Below are 13,367 nucleotides of genomic sequence, written 5' to 3' on the forward strand. Positions count from 1 at the left end.
TTTATTATCATTTTTGTAATTATATTTTATTTTAAAACTAAAAAGAAATACGGACAAAAATCATAATAAATAAAGAAAACAATTAAACTATCTTATACGATTTGTTTCCTTTCTTTTTCTTTCTTTCTTTATTATTTTTAAACACAACTAAAACATATTAATGATCACAATATTCACACTTATTATTATTATTTGTTAAAAATTAGGATCTTTTTATATTTTTCTTTTTATATATAAATAAAATTAAGTATATACAAATTTAAATCTAAGGATAAAAATAATTAAATCTCTCTCTCTTTTTATTTACTTTGTAACAAAGATTATTGTCTTTATTATATTTTATTATCATTTATTGTATTTTATCTAACTAAAAAAATCAAAATGAAATGAAGAAAAACAACTAAAATAAAACATAAAAACAAAATAAAAGGGCTTGAAAAATCAATCGTTGTTGTATCTACTGACTTTATTACTCTTTACTAATAAAAACCAAAAAACATGGCTATCAAAATTAGTTTATTAATAAAATATAATCTATTAAAGTTTAATTAAAACCTTAAATGATAAGAACTTATCAAAATATGACCATCAAAATTCTTATTTTTTTAATAACATTCTTTGAAATCTAGTTATTAAAAAATAAAAAATAAAAACACTTTATCATCATTAGTATATATTTTTTTTAAACATTAGGGTATTTTTAATTTTTATTTATTTTGACACTTTTCTACTTAAAAAAATCTAAGTATCTGACTAAATAGATAGATCTAATTAAAAAAGAAAAGAAAATAGAATATTTTTAATATTTTTAAAATAGAAACTAATCCCTATGTTTTATTATAAAAAAATTATTATTTTTATTGATTATATTATTATCGTTATTATCATTTCTTAATATTAAATAAAACTCATCAAGTAAACATAAAATAAATCTCTCTTTTTGTTTATCTTTTGTTGAAACATTTTAAAACTAAAATGAATTAGTGAATGATAATAAATAAAATAAAAAGGTTAAAAATAATATTTTTTTATTTTTAGATTTTTTTTAATATATATAAAAAAAAAAAATTTCATAACATAAAAAAAATGAGTTTTTTTACCAAAATAACCCACTTTTTCAAGGAAATTTCCAAAATACCCCTAGTTTCAAAAAAAATCCCAAAATACCTCACTTTTAGGAGGAGTCGCCAATTGAATTGGAGACTCCTCTTAAAACTTGAATGGAGGTGCCAATTGGATTGGCTAGGGCACCTGCCCTAGCCAATCCAATTGGCGCCTATGTGTAGGTTTTAAGAGGAGTCACCAATTCAATTGGAGACTCCTCCTAAAATGCATTTTTTGTGTTTTATGGTATAAGTGAAAGATAAATTTGATATAATACGACTTGATATTAATAAAGTTTGGAGTTTACACAAAGAAACCTAATGGTGATGACCGGGATCACCTAACCGACCTCCGGTCCCACATCCTCTAGCTACCCTAACCCTTGGCCCTAACCCACGTTGACGATTCGGCGCCGGTGTTTGATCATCTGAGGGGCCAGGAGCGTCACTACCAACTACAGGAGAAGGTTCGTTGAGGTATTCAGACAAGTCAGCATAGTCTTCAGTATGCATTGATGGTGTACCGCCGTAGTTGAGCTCATGACCCATGCCAGAGAAGTTGGGATGTGGTTGACTCATGGATGGGCGATGGGGGCGGTTGAAGGGAGACATGGGTGTGAATGATGCGTCGAGGAAAGGTTGGAAAGGTTGTTGGGGTGTTTGGTAGAGATAGGGTTGTTGGATGTTTTGGTTTTGTGATGCTTGGGCTTCTTGGCTACGGTAGGAGGAGGGGCGGTTGGTGTTTTGGCTAAGGCGACTTTGGTAGGGTGATGGTGTGGGTGCGAAGCGATGTTGGGTCTCAGGTTGATGGTCAATTTGTTGGTGGTGGTATGGGGTATGCTCTTGGTATTGGGGTTGGGTGAATGGCATATTTTGGTTGTATGTTTGTGTGTTTGTGGAACGGGAAGTTTGACGGATAGGGGGTTGTGAGTAACCGGGCTGAGAATGTTGTTGGGGGTTAGATGTTGATCCTTCTTGTGTGTAACTTGCCTGGCGTGGGTCGTATAGGTACATATCTTCGGCGATGAACTAAAAACCAACCGATCTGTACCAAGCCATATAAGTACGACTTGGTTTTACCTCAGTTGGCATGACTGCGTCAGTTAAGACATGGTCATGACGGTGCTTCCATTTGCGACACTCCGATCTTGCGAAGCTTTTCCATGGATTGAAGTTCCATTGGTCGTTAACTTTACGCAGATGCCATTCTCCTAGGCTAGTTGGGGGATCTGGGATATTCTGGACCATACCGAACGGCAGTTTCACACGATCGGTGTTGTGCATCTCCACAGTTGTGAACCGTATTATCGGTGTGCATGCAGTCCATACGGCTGCGTCTTCAGCGTTGACCTCATGGTCATGATCCAAATTAAGGTATGGATGCCAAATGAACTGAAATGTTAAAGAAGATAGGATTATAATGAATGTAGAAAAAGTTAACAAAATATAACGAAATAATTAAGTTATTTTGCTTACGTCTGTCGATCGAAGGTGATCCAACAGGTTGCGATACTGAGTAATACAGTGTCTCGGAGATCTGTTGTAACTCATACCACATGCCGACCATCTACACCAAAAAGTAAAAAAAAAATAGTTTGAGGTAATAAACTTTAAGGAAGTAAGTAAAGATATAGCAATTTAAACAACTTACTTTTGTGCATATGGAAAAGTGAAAGGGTTGTTATTGACCGGTGCTAGAGACGGTAGTCTTGACCAACCCCATGCTTGTAGCAAAACAACACATCCAGAAAATGTAGATGTGTATTTGTGGGAGTTTTTGCACAATGAGCTATAGAGATAGGCTGGACAAGCAGATCCCCAACTGTAACTTCCTATTCTATCTACATGTCTAAGTAGAGGTAAGTACATAATATGCATGCTAGAACCACTACCTTCGGGAAATAAAAATGATCCTATTAACAACATAATGTAACACCTAGTTTTTATTATTCGAGCATCTTCGGTAGAATGCTCATCTAAGTATAAACTATTATAATATGACTTTAGGCGTGAGAGTAGTATACCTTGACCTCTAGCATTATCATCTAACAAATCAGTGTCTAAGAGCTCCATGCAAATTGAATTTGCATAGTCGGTCTTACCATTAACAACCTTGCCTTCAATGGGTAGTCCTAAAAGCATGTAGACGTCTTTTAACGTCACGGTACACTCACCGGTTGGGAACCAAAATGTGTTTGTCTCTGGTCTCCATCTTTCGCATAAGGCTAGAATGAATTTGTTATCTATAGACTAAGACAAAATCTTGCTAATATGACCAAAACCGGCGAGTTCAACATAAGGTTGAATCATCGGGTCCATATGGACATATTCGTGGACCCGAGTTCGAAACCTTGATACATCCTATAAAAGAAAGAATAAAACACTTGACTAAGTTGGTATGTCAAAATAAAATGGGGTTGGTGAAGATGAAAGATAAAAAGTTAACAAAAGAAAAAACTTACATATGTTGTGATGTTTGCAACCGTTCCTCTATGTGCTTCGCCCATTATGAGTAAATACATTTTGTTGGGGGGTTGGTGTAGATGAAACTAGAAGATGTTGTTGAAGATGAAATTATAAAAGAAGTATTGTAGAGGAAGTAGTGAGAGTGATGGTGTGGAAGAAGTGTTGATGGAGTGGATGTATTTATAGGCAAATGGATGGGAGCATGAAAAGTTGTGCTTGCATGATGTCTCCACATGAATTGGTGACCATGTACAACCTTTAAGAGGGGTCCCATTCAAATTGACGCCTCCATAGGGACATGCATACAAGACCTAGGTCTGATTGCTTAGTTTCGAGGTTTGAATGCATGGTGTCTCCACTTGAATTGGTGACCATGTACAAGGAATAAGTGGAGGCGTCAATCCATTTGGAGTGTGTGTCTGCATGTCTGACACGTGGCTGTCTTGTCTCATGCATGCTGAACAAGTCACTTCTTGATAGCTTGCATGGTTGAAACATCATCTCAGAGTATCTTGCATGTCCGACACGTCATTTCGGACTAGCTTGCATGTCCGACACGTCACTCCGAACTAGCTAGCATGTGAGACACTTCACTCATCTATTTAAGTGTCTTACTATCAATATCCAAGACACTACACTCACATTCATCTGCAGTAAGAAAATAGTTTTCATTTGCACAATGTCATCTTCATCATTATACAGTGTCAACGTTCACTGCAACGGTGAAACATACGAGTCTGAGCTACATGGTTTTTGTTTTTGAAACACTGATACCATTAGAATCACGATCAAGAGAAATGCAACCTTCTTGCATTTGAAAAAAAGAATACAATCCTTTTTGAGAATGGTCAAAAGATCCTCGGGTATTGTGTCAAAGATCACATATCAAAATCCAATATTTTTTGAGAATGGTCAATGCAAGTATTTCCCCCTTAAGGTACGAGACGATGAAGATGTTGAATACATGTTGGTTAGTCATGAACATTCAGGTTGCAACTGTATCGAGTTGTACATTACTCTTCAACCATGTATATCATCTCAACAGTCTCAACTAACCGGTAAGGATGAATCTGGTGAAGATGATCGACAATGGTCAGATGACGTCAACCCAGAAGCAGAGGTAGAAGTGTATGTCGTTGATGAAGAAGAAGAGGAGACCGAGATACAGGTTGATCACATGCTGAAAAACGACGATGAAGATGATGATCAACCACCACCAATACCTCCTAGTCATGTCTACAATCCGCCTCAACATATGACAAATATGGATCTTCACGACGATGAAACATCCAACAGTGTTTTCTATAATCCGTATCCGAGATCAGAAGGCGAATTAAAGGTGGGAGACATGTTTCGTACCAAAGAAGAATGTGTTCTGGCAATCAAAAAATTCCACATGAACAACTCTGCTGACTTTACAGTGAAACGCACTGATTCTAGAAGGTATGTTATCGAATGTCGTAACATGCTTTGTAAGTTTCGTTTGGCTGTGTCTTACAAGAAGAAAATGACTCTTGGGAGATCGCTTCAATAGACCCACCGCACAGTTGCATTACAACTAACGTTGAACAAGATCACCGTAAACTAAGCGCAACTTTGATATGTCAAGACATTCTGCCGTTGGTTAATAAAGACCCATCAGTGAAGGTGAGTATAATTATATCCCATATCAGAACAACATATAATTATACTCCATCTTATAAAAAAGCATGGATTGCGAGGACAAAGGCTGTTGAACAGGTTTTCGGCAACTGGGAGGATTCATTCAAGGAATTGCCACGGTTTTTATGGGCACTAAAAACATATGTCCCGGGAACTGTGGCAATTATGGAGACAGTGCCAACAATGATGCCAGACGGAACCTGTGCTACAGGTAATAGAATATTTCACCGTCTCTTTTGGGCATTTGACCCGTGCATCAAAGGTTTCGCATTCTGCAAATCTATTATTCAAATTGATGGCACTTGGTTATACGAAAAATACAAGGGTACTTTGCTTATGGTGGTTGCACAAGACAGAAACAACAATGTCTTTCCCATTGCCTTTGCTCTTGTTGAAGGTGAAATGGCTAGTGGATGGGGTTTCTTTCTTCGACATCTCAGAACGCATGTGGCTCCACAAGCCAATCTCTGTTTGATTTCTGATAGACATGCTTCCATTGAGAGTGCCTACAACAACCGTGACAACGGATGGCATGATCCTCCTTCTACACATGTCTACTGTATCAGACACATTGCACAAAACTTCATGCGTGCTATAAAAGATAAGAATCTTTGCAAGAAGGTGGTGAATGCTGGGTATGCTTTAACTCAACCGTCATTTCAATATTATCGTGATGAAATTAGACTGTCTAATGAAGACGCAGGGAGATGGATAAATAACATACCAGTATAGCAGTGGACAAGGGCATTTGACAGAGGTTGTCGATGGGGCCACATGACAACTAACATTGTGGAATGCATGAACGGGGTTTTCAAAGGAATTCGAAATCTGCCGATAACCGCCTTGGTAAGATCAACCTATTATAGGTTGGCTTCTATGTTCGCAACCAGAGGTGAAAGATGGAGTGCAGTGTTAATGTTCGGGCAAGTATTCAGTGAGTGTTGCATGAAGGTCATGATAGAGGAGATCATCAAAGCTAGCACACACGCTGTAACAGTCTTTGACCATCATAGACAAAATTTCAGCGTCCAGGAAATAATGGGCAACAACGAGGGGAAACCAAATTTAGCCTACGCTGTTAGACTAAACAGAAGTTGGTGCGATTGTGGAAAATTCCAGGCCTTCCGTATACCTTACTCCCATGTCATAGCAGCATGCGCTTATACTCGTCAAGACGCTTACAACCATTTATCTGATGTGTACAAGGCCAACACCATCATGAATGTATATACTCAAAACTTCTCAGTACTGCCAATGGAGGATTAGTGGCCTCCATATGAAGGAGATATTGTTTGGCACAATGACGAGATGCGTAGAAAGAAGAAAGGAAGGCCAAACAGCACACATATAAGAACAGAGATGGATTCCACAGATAAAATGATAAGATTATGTAGTATCTGTTGTCAACCAGGACACAACAAGAACAACTGTCCCAATCGAGGAGCATCATCTAGGTCTTAAGCTTTTTGTAACATTGTATTTCTATAACATTCAATCATTATATATCATTAAGTTCTTGTTACAACGAGGTTCACAACAAACACCAGTACAAAACATCTTAAAACATTAATATTTCTAACTGATTACAACAATCAAATTGATGTCGTCTCGACCGAACATCATTTCCCTAGCATCCTTATCAGTCTTCATTCACACCCAACCAAAGATACTGTCAAGTCTCTCAATACTTCTGATTTTTTCCCCTTCTGGTATTTTCCCATCTAACCAACGAACCATCTCCCTCTTCAGTTGATCGAACGTGGTGATGTTCCAAAACAGCATCAGCATTTGAGGTTTGTCTCTCGCATAAATCACCTTTCCGTATCGGCGACGAACACCAAACATGATAGCCAAATGATTATATGAGATGTGGAACAATTAGTCACACAACGCATCTATTTATAGGACAAAAAATGCATTTTAGGAGGAGTCTCCAATTGAATTGGCGACTCCTCTTAAAACCTACACATAGGCGCCAATTGGATTGGCTAGGGCAGGTGCCCTAGCCAATCCAATTGGCGCCTCCATTCAAGTTTTAAGAGGAGTCTCCAATTCAATTGGCGACTCCTCCTAAAAGTGGGGTATTTTGGGATTTTTTTTAAACTAGGGGTATTTTGGGAATTTCCTTGAAAAAGTGGGTTATTTTTGTAAAAAAACCAAAAAAATGAAGTCGTTGTTATATAAAAAAAAATTAATGAAAGAAGATTAACTAACAAATAAATGGATGGGTCAATTTTGCAAATGAAGGAAAAACAAACCCAAATAGAGGATCAGCCCCAAGGGGGCGCTGGAGGCAGGCCGGGTTGTGGGTTGGGTTGACTCAGTTCGACCATCACCATATCAAAATTAAAAAAAAAACTAGTAAGACCAAATCATTCTTTTCAAAGTTTCAGAAGGCAGGATCCATATTTTCTTTTCACGGGTTGTGAGATTGTGGACCGTGTCTCTCTCAATCTCCTAATCGCTCTCCTTTCTATCTTCCAATTTCAAGCACACACAAAAAAAAATCCCATGGCTATCGATGAACAACAACATCATGATAAAATCCCCTCTCTCAATTTCGAAAGTCTCTGCTTGGCTACAACATCATATTTTAGACTAATAACAAACAGAGGGGTATCCAAAAACAGGATCATGCGTCCAAGATAAATAAAGGAGAACAAGCAAATTTCGAAGCAAATATGGAAGAGGGAAAGAAGACAAAAGTAAACTACCTATAATTTCGTCGTGAACTTCAGGTAATATCCCCCTCCTCCGAATACGTAAATTCTTTTTCTCGTATGTGCTCTGTATTTTTCAGCTTCTCTTTTCAATTAGCCTTTTTGAATCTCTGATATGTCTTAGATTTTGTGTATTCTCTGTTTGACAATTTTTGATGGTTTTTTGTGAAGGATTTCTTGTTCTGATGAGATTTTGGTGGTTAATGGTTTGTGTATCAGTACTCGGTGTGAATGCTTTTTGCTGATTTTCCACGGTATACTCTTTGGTGGTTTTTGGATTTGAAAGTTTCGAGTAATGTTTAGAAAATTTTGGTGTAGGTGGTTAATGTTTCAAATGCCTCTGATGAATGTATCAAAGGTGGTGCCTCTAAGTTTTTTTTTCATGATTGCTTAGCATGTTTCTCACTGTCATGTGTTCCTCCTCCCCCCTTTTTGATTTGCCCAACTATGTTCTTATATCTTGATGAAGATAGGGTATGCTGAGGGATTTCTTCTTTGTCTTTGTAAAAATGGTAATGGATTTGATTAACTTTACAACAGTACTAAAAAAATTGCTCTAACAAACCGATGAAAACCTTCTGGTGTATCTTAAATTGTAAAACACTGATTTTCACTTTCCTGCTTTGGTTCCTATGTTAATGTGCTGCTGCTTTTTCTGCTTGCAATATGACAAAATTATGCTAAAAAAATCAGATTTTGGTACTATGGTGTGGGAGAAATGAGGGTATCATATGGTCTTGCGCAAGACAACAAATAGTCAAGATCCAAAGTCAACATTTGAAGAGGGGCCTACTTTCTTGGGATAATAACTTTTTGTCTCTTTTATTTAATGTAAAACAAAATAACTCATACTTATGATGTAAAAGTTTGCCGAACAAATTTATTATTAATAACTTTTTAATAACTTTTTTTATCAAAACTTAATATAACAAAAAAAAGAATGTAAAAGAAAAAAAACCTTAATGTAAACAAAATGCAAAGTTGATTTCTTCTTAAATGTGATTAAAAAGGACTTGCCTAATTCAAATTAGTAGACCAAAGCAAAATCATCATGATTAAATTCTTTGATTCTAATTCAAATTGAAAACAAAAATCATGATTATTATACCTATATACTTTTTCAATTTAAATTTATAAATCAAATCTCATTATTATTACCAAAACAATAGCTTAGACTTATAAATCAAATATGCTTCTTTGATAGATCTTAGTGAATAAGAACCAGAAAGAATAAAAAAACCATCCTTAATACTAAATATGGACCTATAATGAGTAAGAAAATGCAGGGATTGATTAGAACAAATAAAATCTAATAAAATGACTATTAATCCTGACTTATGCGTGGAAAATGAAATCTTTATGACCAGATAAAATAAGGAATCAATTCAGATAATGAGATGCAGATGAATGGAACATAAATGAATGTTAATGGATGTATGCAGATAATTAGGTGGGGTAAAATTTGGGGTATGACAAGTTGGACTCGTAATTGGGTGTTCTCCAACTCAAGCTCTTTGATTTGGTTAGTAAGCTTGTTCATGTCCTCTAGTAGGATAGGCTCGGGCTCGGGCATCAACGGGAATGAAGAAGGGTCAAACAAAAACGACATTTTAACAATCCTAGCCCTCTCTTTTACCCACACAAAGTAGGGCCCCTTGGCTAGGATCTTTTTCTTACCCCATTCTTGGTCAATACGGACTATGTTTGTCCAAGATTTTCGCACTCTCTTCACATTTGAATCTAGCAGATCTACGGTATTGACAACGAAGGGAATGAAGTCTCTTTCCTCATGAGGACTCAATATGGCGTACCCCAATTATCTTTTGAGTATAGTAGGGTTGTAGTTAATGCAACATTGTGTTCCTATTAAGGGTACGTTTGGAAACCTTCTGCATCTTACAATGACGTCTTTCGTATCCCATTCTCTCTTGTACCATAAAATTGAGCTGGTGGAGAGAGATGCAAACTTCTGAGGCCATGTCAGATTGCTTTAAGTAAAAGGCCCACGTTGAGGCATGCAGTTCCTCATCCATAGATGCAATAGAGAAGCACAACAGAGGAAAATACCTCCCTTCTTCTCATGCCTTATATGAAAGGTATGATAGAAGTAGGCAAGTAGGAAAGGCACCAGATTCTTTGTTAGAAAGACTTTAACCGCCAAGTGATCCACAAACTTGTCCATATTTGGGAAGAGAATGATTCTGTGAATTAGGAGTGCCAAGGTTGCACTGCAAAAGTCGGGTATTTCTTCCTTTAACATTTCCTAGGCATGGGCTTCGAAAAAGTTTTGGATCAATCCCTTGATTGAACCCTTAATGCCCCGGTTGGCCACTAGCTTGTTGGCGTTGATACCCAAGGCGAGTGAGAGCTCGGTCAAACAAAAACCTTCTTCCAACTTGGGAAAGGGGTTGTATTCTTTGATTGATCAGTTGAGGAGCCCCTCAAGGTCTTCCAAAGTTGGAGAGATTTGGAAGTTGGGGAAAGTGAAACATCTTAAGGGGACGTCATAGTATTGGGCCATTATAGTGATAGCACCATAATCAACTTTCTCGGTCAGAAGATCTATGATGTTCCCAAAATTGGCTCTAAATTTTTTGTCCTTGAGGGTTGTTACCTTTGAGCTGAGGACCTTTAATGAGCCGATGTCTTGAATCTGAAGGTAAAAGTGTTTTTACTTGTTGGAGTATCCATGATTGTGTTGTTAAAAGGTCTTGTAATTCTGCGTTTGGACAAACGAAAATCTTTAAGAGCTTTGTGTCATACCCCGATTTTGCTCCTGAATTTTTTATGTTTGTTTGGCATGCTTGGCCTAACCTAACTTTGGTTTTACATGAGGATTGGTTTTGATCCAAAGTCATGGTGTTGTGATTGTGGATACCTCTATGGTCTGGGTCATCTGAACAACATTGCTTCTTGTGTTTCAAGCCACTTGCTAGTCATGTTATTTGGTTCATGGATACTTTGTCAAAACCCTAGTCTTGTGGTATCATTTCATGGTCTTGTTCATGTACATTATTTCAAGTTATTTTTCTTTGCAAAAGTCAAACATTCAAGCCAATTGTGAAACCAATTTCAACCATTTGTTAATCCATTTCAATTTATTTCATGTCGTTGTTTAAACCAGTACATATGAGTACATACAAAAAAAAAATACAAAATTTGGCATTTTTGACCAACTGTTGACTTTGGTCAACAGTTGACTTTTTGGTCAACTTTGACCAAAGTCAACCCAAATTCTTTAAACCCTAAATTCACCCATAATAGTCCATTGAATTCTATTTACAAGGAAAATACAAAAAATTTGACACTTTTGACCAATTGTTGACTTTGGTCAACAGTTGACTTTTTGGTCAACTTTGACCAAAGTCAACCCAACTTCGGAGTTTCCTGTTTTCTCAGCTGTGTCTAATGTTGTTTCGCCACTTTTGTTTATTGCCATGCCATCTGTTTCACTCTGCCCAAGTATCAATTTAGTAATCTGAGTTCTACCTTTCCTGGTAGCTATATGCAATGCCGTATTGCCCTTATTATCGACCATGTTTATTGTTGATGGATCTGCTTTTATCAACTCCTCTACCACCACAAGACTTTGTCCCGTCACCGCCATATGAAGTGCCGTTTGTCCTTTTTATCAGTTTTTGTTACAACACCAGGCTCCTTCTCGAGAATCGCTTTCACTACCTCCAAATGTCCGTTTCTTGCAGCAGAATGTAAAGCTTTTTTTGCCATTACTTCTAGCTATGGCTGCCAAGCTACTGCCTGTTTCTAATAGAAATTTCATTATCTCAGTGTGCCCTTGTGTTGCAGCTGTGTGTAAGGCTGTAGTGTTGGATGGATCCACAGTCATTGCCAGTTCAGAATGAGCTTCCATTAGGATCTTCACTATATCTAAATCCCCTTGTTTAGCAGCAATATGAAGTGCATCAAAACCATTTCTCGCTTTAATTCCAGCATCAGCAAGATCATAATACTGAATCATCTCCCTAACCATATCGACATAACCATACTCAGCAGCAACATAAAGTGCCGTTTCTCCACCTTGATTCTGCTTTGCAAACACTTCACGCAGTTTACCCTCTTCAGCACCATCCACCGTGCCCTTCAAAGAAGCCATATCTCCTGCTCTTGCCGCAGAATGTAAAGGACACCCTGTAACCTATACAGCACACCACCACCTTTGCTTTAGACCCTACCGTGGACAACAACCGCCAAGCCTTATTTGAACCAAAACCTGCAGTGGAAGCATGCACAACTGAGTCCAACATGTATAAATCCTGCAGAAAAGGAAAAAACTCACTTTCCGCGAAAATGCTAAAACAAAGTTAAAAAAGTTACTCACAGAAAAAGCACTTTTTAGAGAGAGAGATGCAAAGAGTGTTTTGCAGCTGTGTTTGTGGCAATTGAAGAAGAAGAAGAAGAGTTCACTTGCCATAGCTTCTTCATTATGACAACTCACTATCTACTCTCCTATGCTCTCATTCTACTTGCTTCCACTTTCTCTCTCCATTTTCAAGCTCACGCTGCTCCTGCAGGTCCATTGATTAAGCATTTGTCTTCACTTATCAAATGGACAAGGTTTGCCACCAAAATATTTTATCAACATTGAATTCAGCAATTAAGACCAACTTGAAGGCAACTTCTCTTGTCGTTTTCCCACACAAGTTCATATCACATACAATAGATTCTTGCTTATGAATTTGTTTCCAGCGGCATTCTGCAATATTGTCTTCAAGTGAAAGGAACAACTCTTTACTGTTCAAAAAAATTGATGCTGTTGGCATTATCTGAAAATGAAACGCACAAACCCGGGCAGTATTGCAGCTGTTCATGGAAATCCAACTGATAATTGTTTCCAACGTCTATTCAGTTCTTTTCAAGCATCTATATATGGCTTTTTGAATGCCTGACGGCCACTCTTGGGGCTTGATAGAACATATCTGAAGAGCAAGTATCTTGGTACATTACCTTTTGCTACCGGATTTGATGGTGATGGGGCTCTCTTTCCTCTTGCGTTTGGTGTTTGTTGACGAGGAGAATGATGATAATTGGACGTGGTTTCTGACTGAACTTCATAACCTGCTTGATGCTGCAACGGTTTTCACTTGTCTTGCTTTGTTTAACACACTGATTTCACCACTTAATTCATTCCCTTGGGTTATTAATGGACTGATTGATGCCATCATATCCTCCAGACGGCTGAGTAGGTTTCTCTCTTGCTCTGAACATAGACGCAAAGTGGGAGAAAATATTTCATGTTCATCATCATCCCTGAGTGTACAGCCTGATTCTTTACACGATTTGGCTGTCTCTATCCAAGATGCATGTTGTTCCTGGTCCAGCAGTGATGAAAAAGCATTGAATATGGTGTTGAATCATGTGACTCTTAGCCTGTCAAAAGGTTTCCTTTGTTGCAGTT

General features: G+C 37.5%; 1 protein-coding gene across 1 annotated transcript; it reads right to left on the reverse strand.

Moving 5' to 3' along the window:
- Positions 1-11,582: 11,582 nt before the first annotated feature.
- On the reverse strand, positions 11,583-12,117 carry LOC127122263 (ankyrin repeat-containing protein At5g02620). Its single transcript, XM_051052629.1, has one exon. It carries the CDS (start codon positions 12,063-12,065, stop codon positions 11,583-11,585), a length of 483 nt encoding a protein of 160 aa, XP_050908586.1. The 5' UTR covers positions 12,066-12,117.
- Positions 12,118-13,367: the final 1,250 nt, after the last annotated feature.

The sequence above is a fragment of the Lathyrus oleraceus genome, chromosome 2 (assembly GCF_024323335.1).
Source record: "Lathyrus oleraceus cultivar Zhongwan6 chromosome 2, CAAS_Psat_ZW6_1.0, whole genome shotgun sequence".
NCBI classification, from domain to species: domain Eukaryota; kingdom Viridiplantae; phylum Streptophyta; class Magnoliopsida; order Fabales; family Fabaceae; genus Lathyrus; species Lathyrus oleraceus.

What these genes read in the sequence shown, in the direction of transcription:
- LOC127122263 (XM_051052629.1), bottom strand. Translation starts at nt 12,065, where the DNA reads ATGGCTTCTTTGAAGGGCACGGTGGATGGTGCTGAAGAGGGTAAACTG.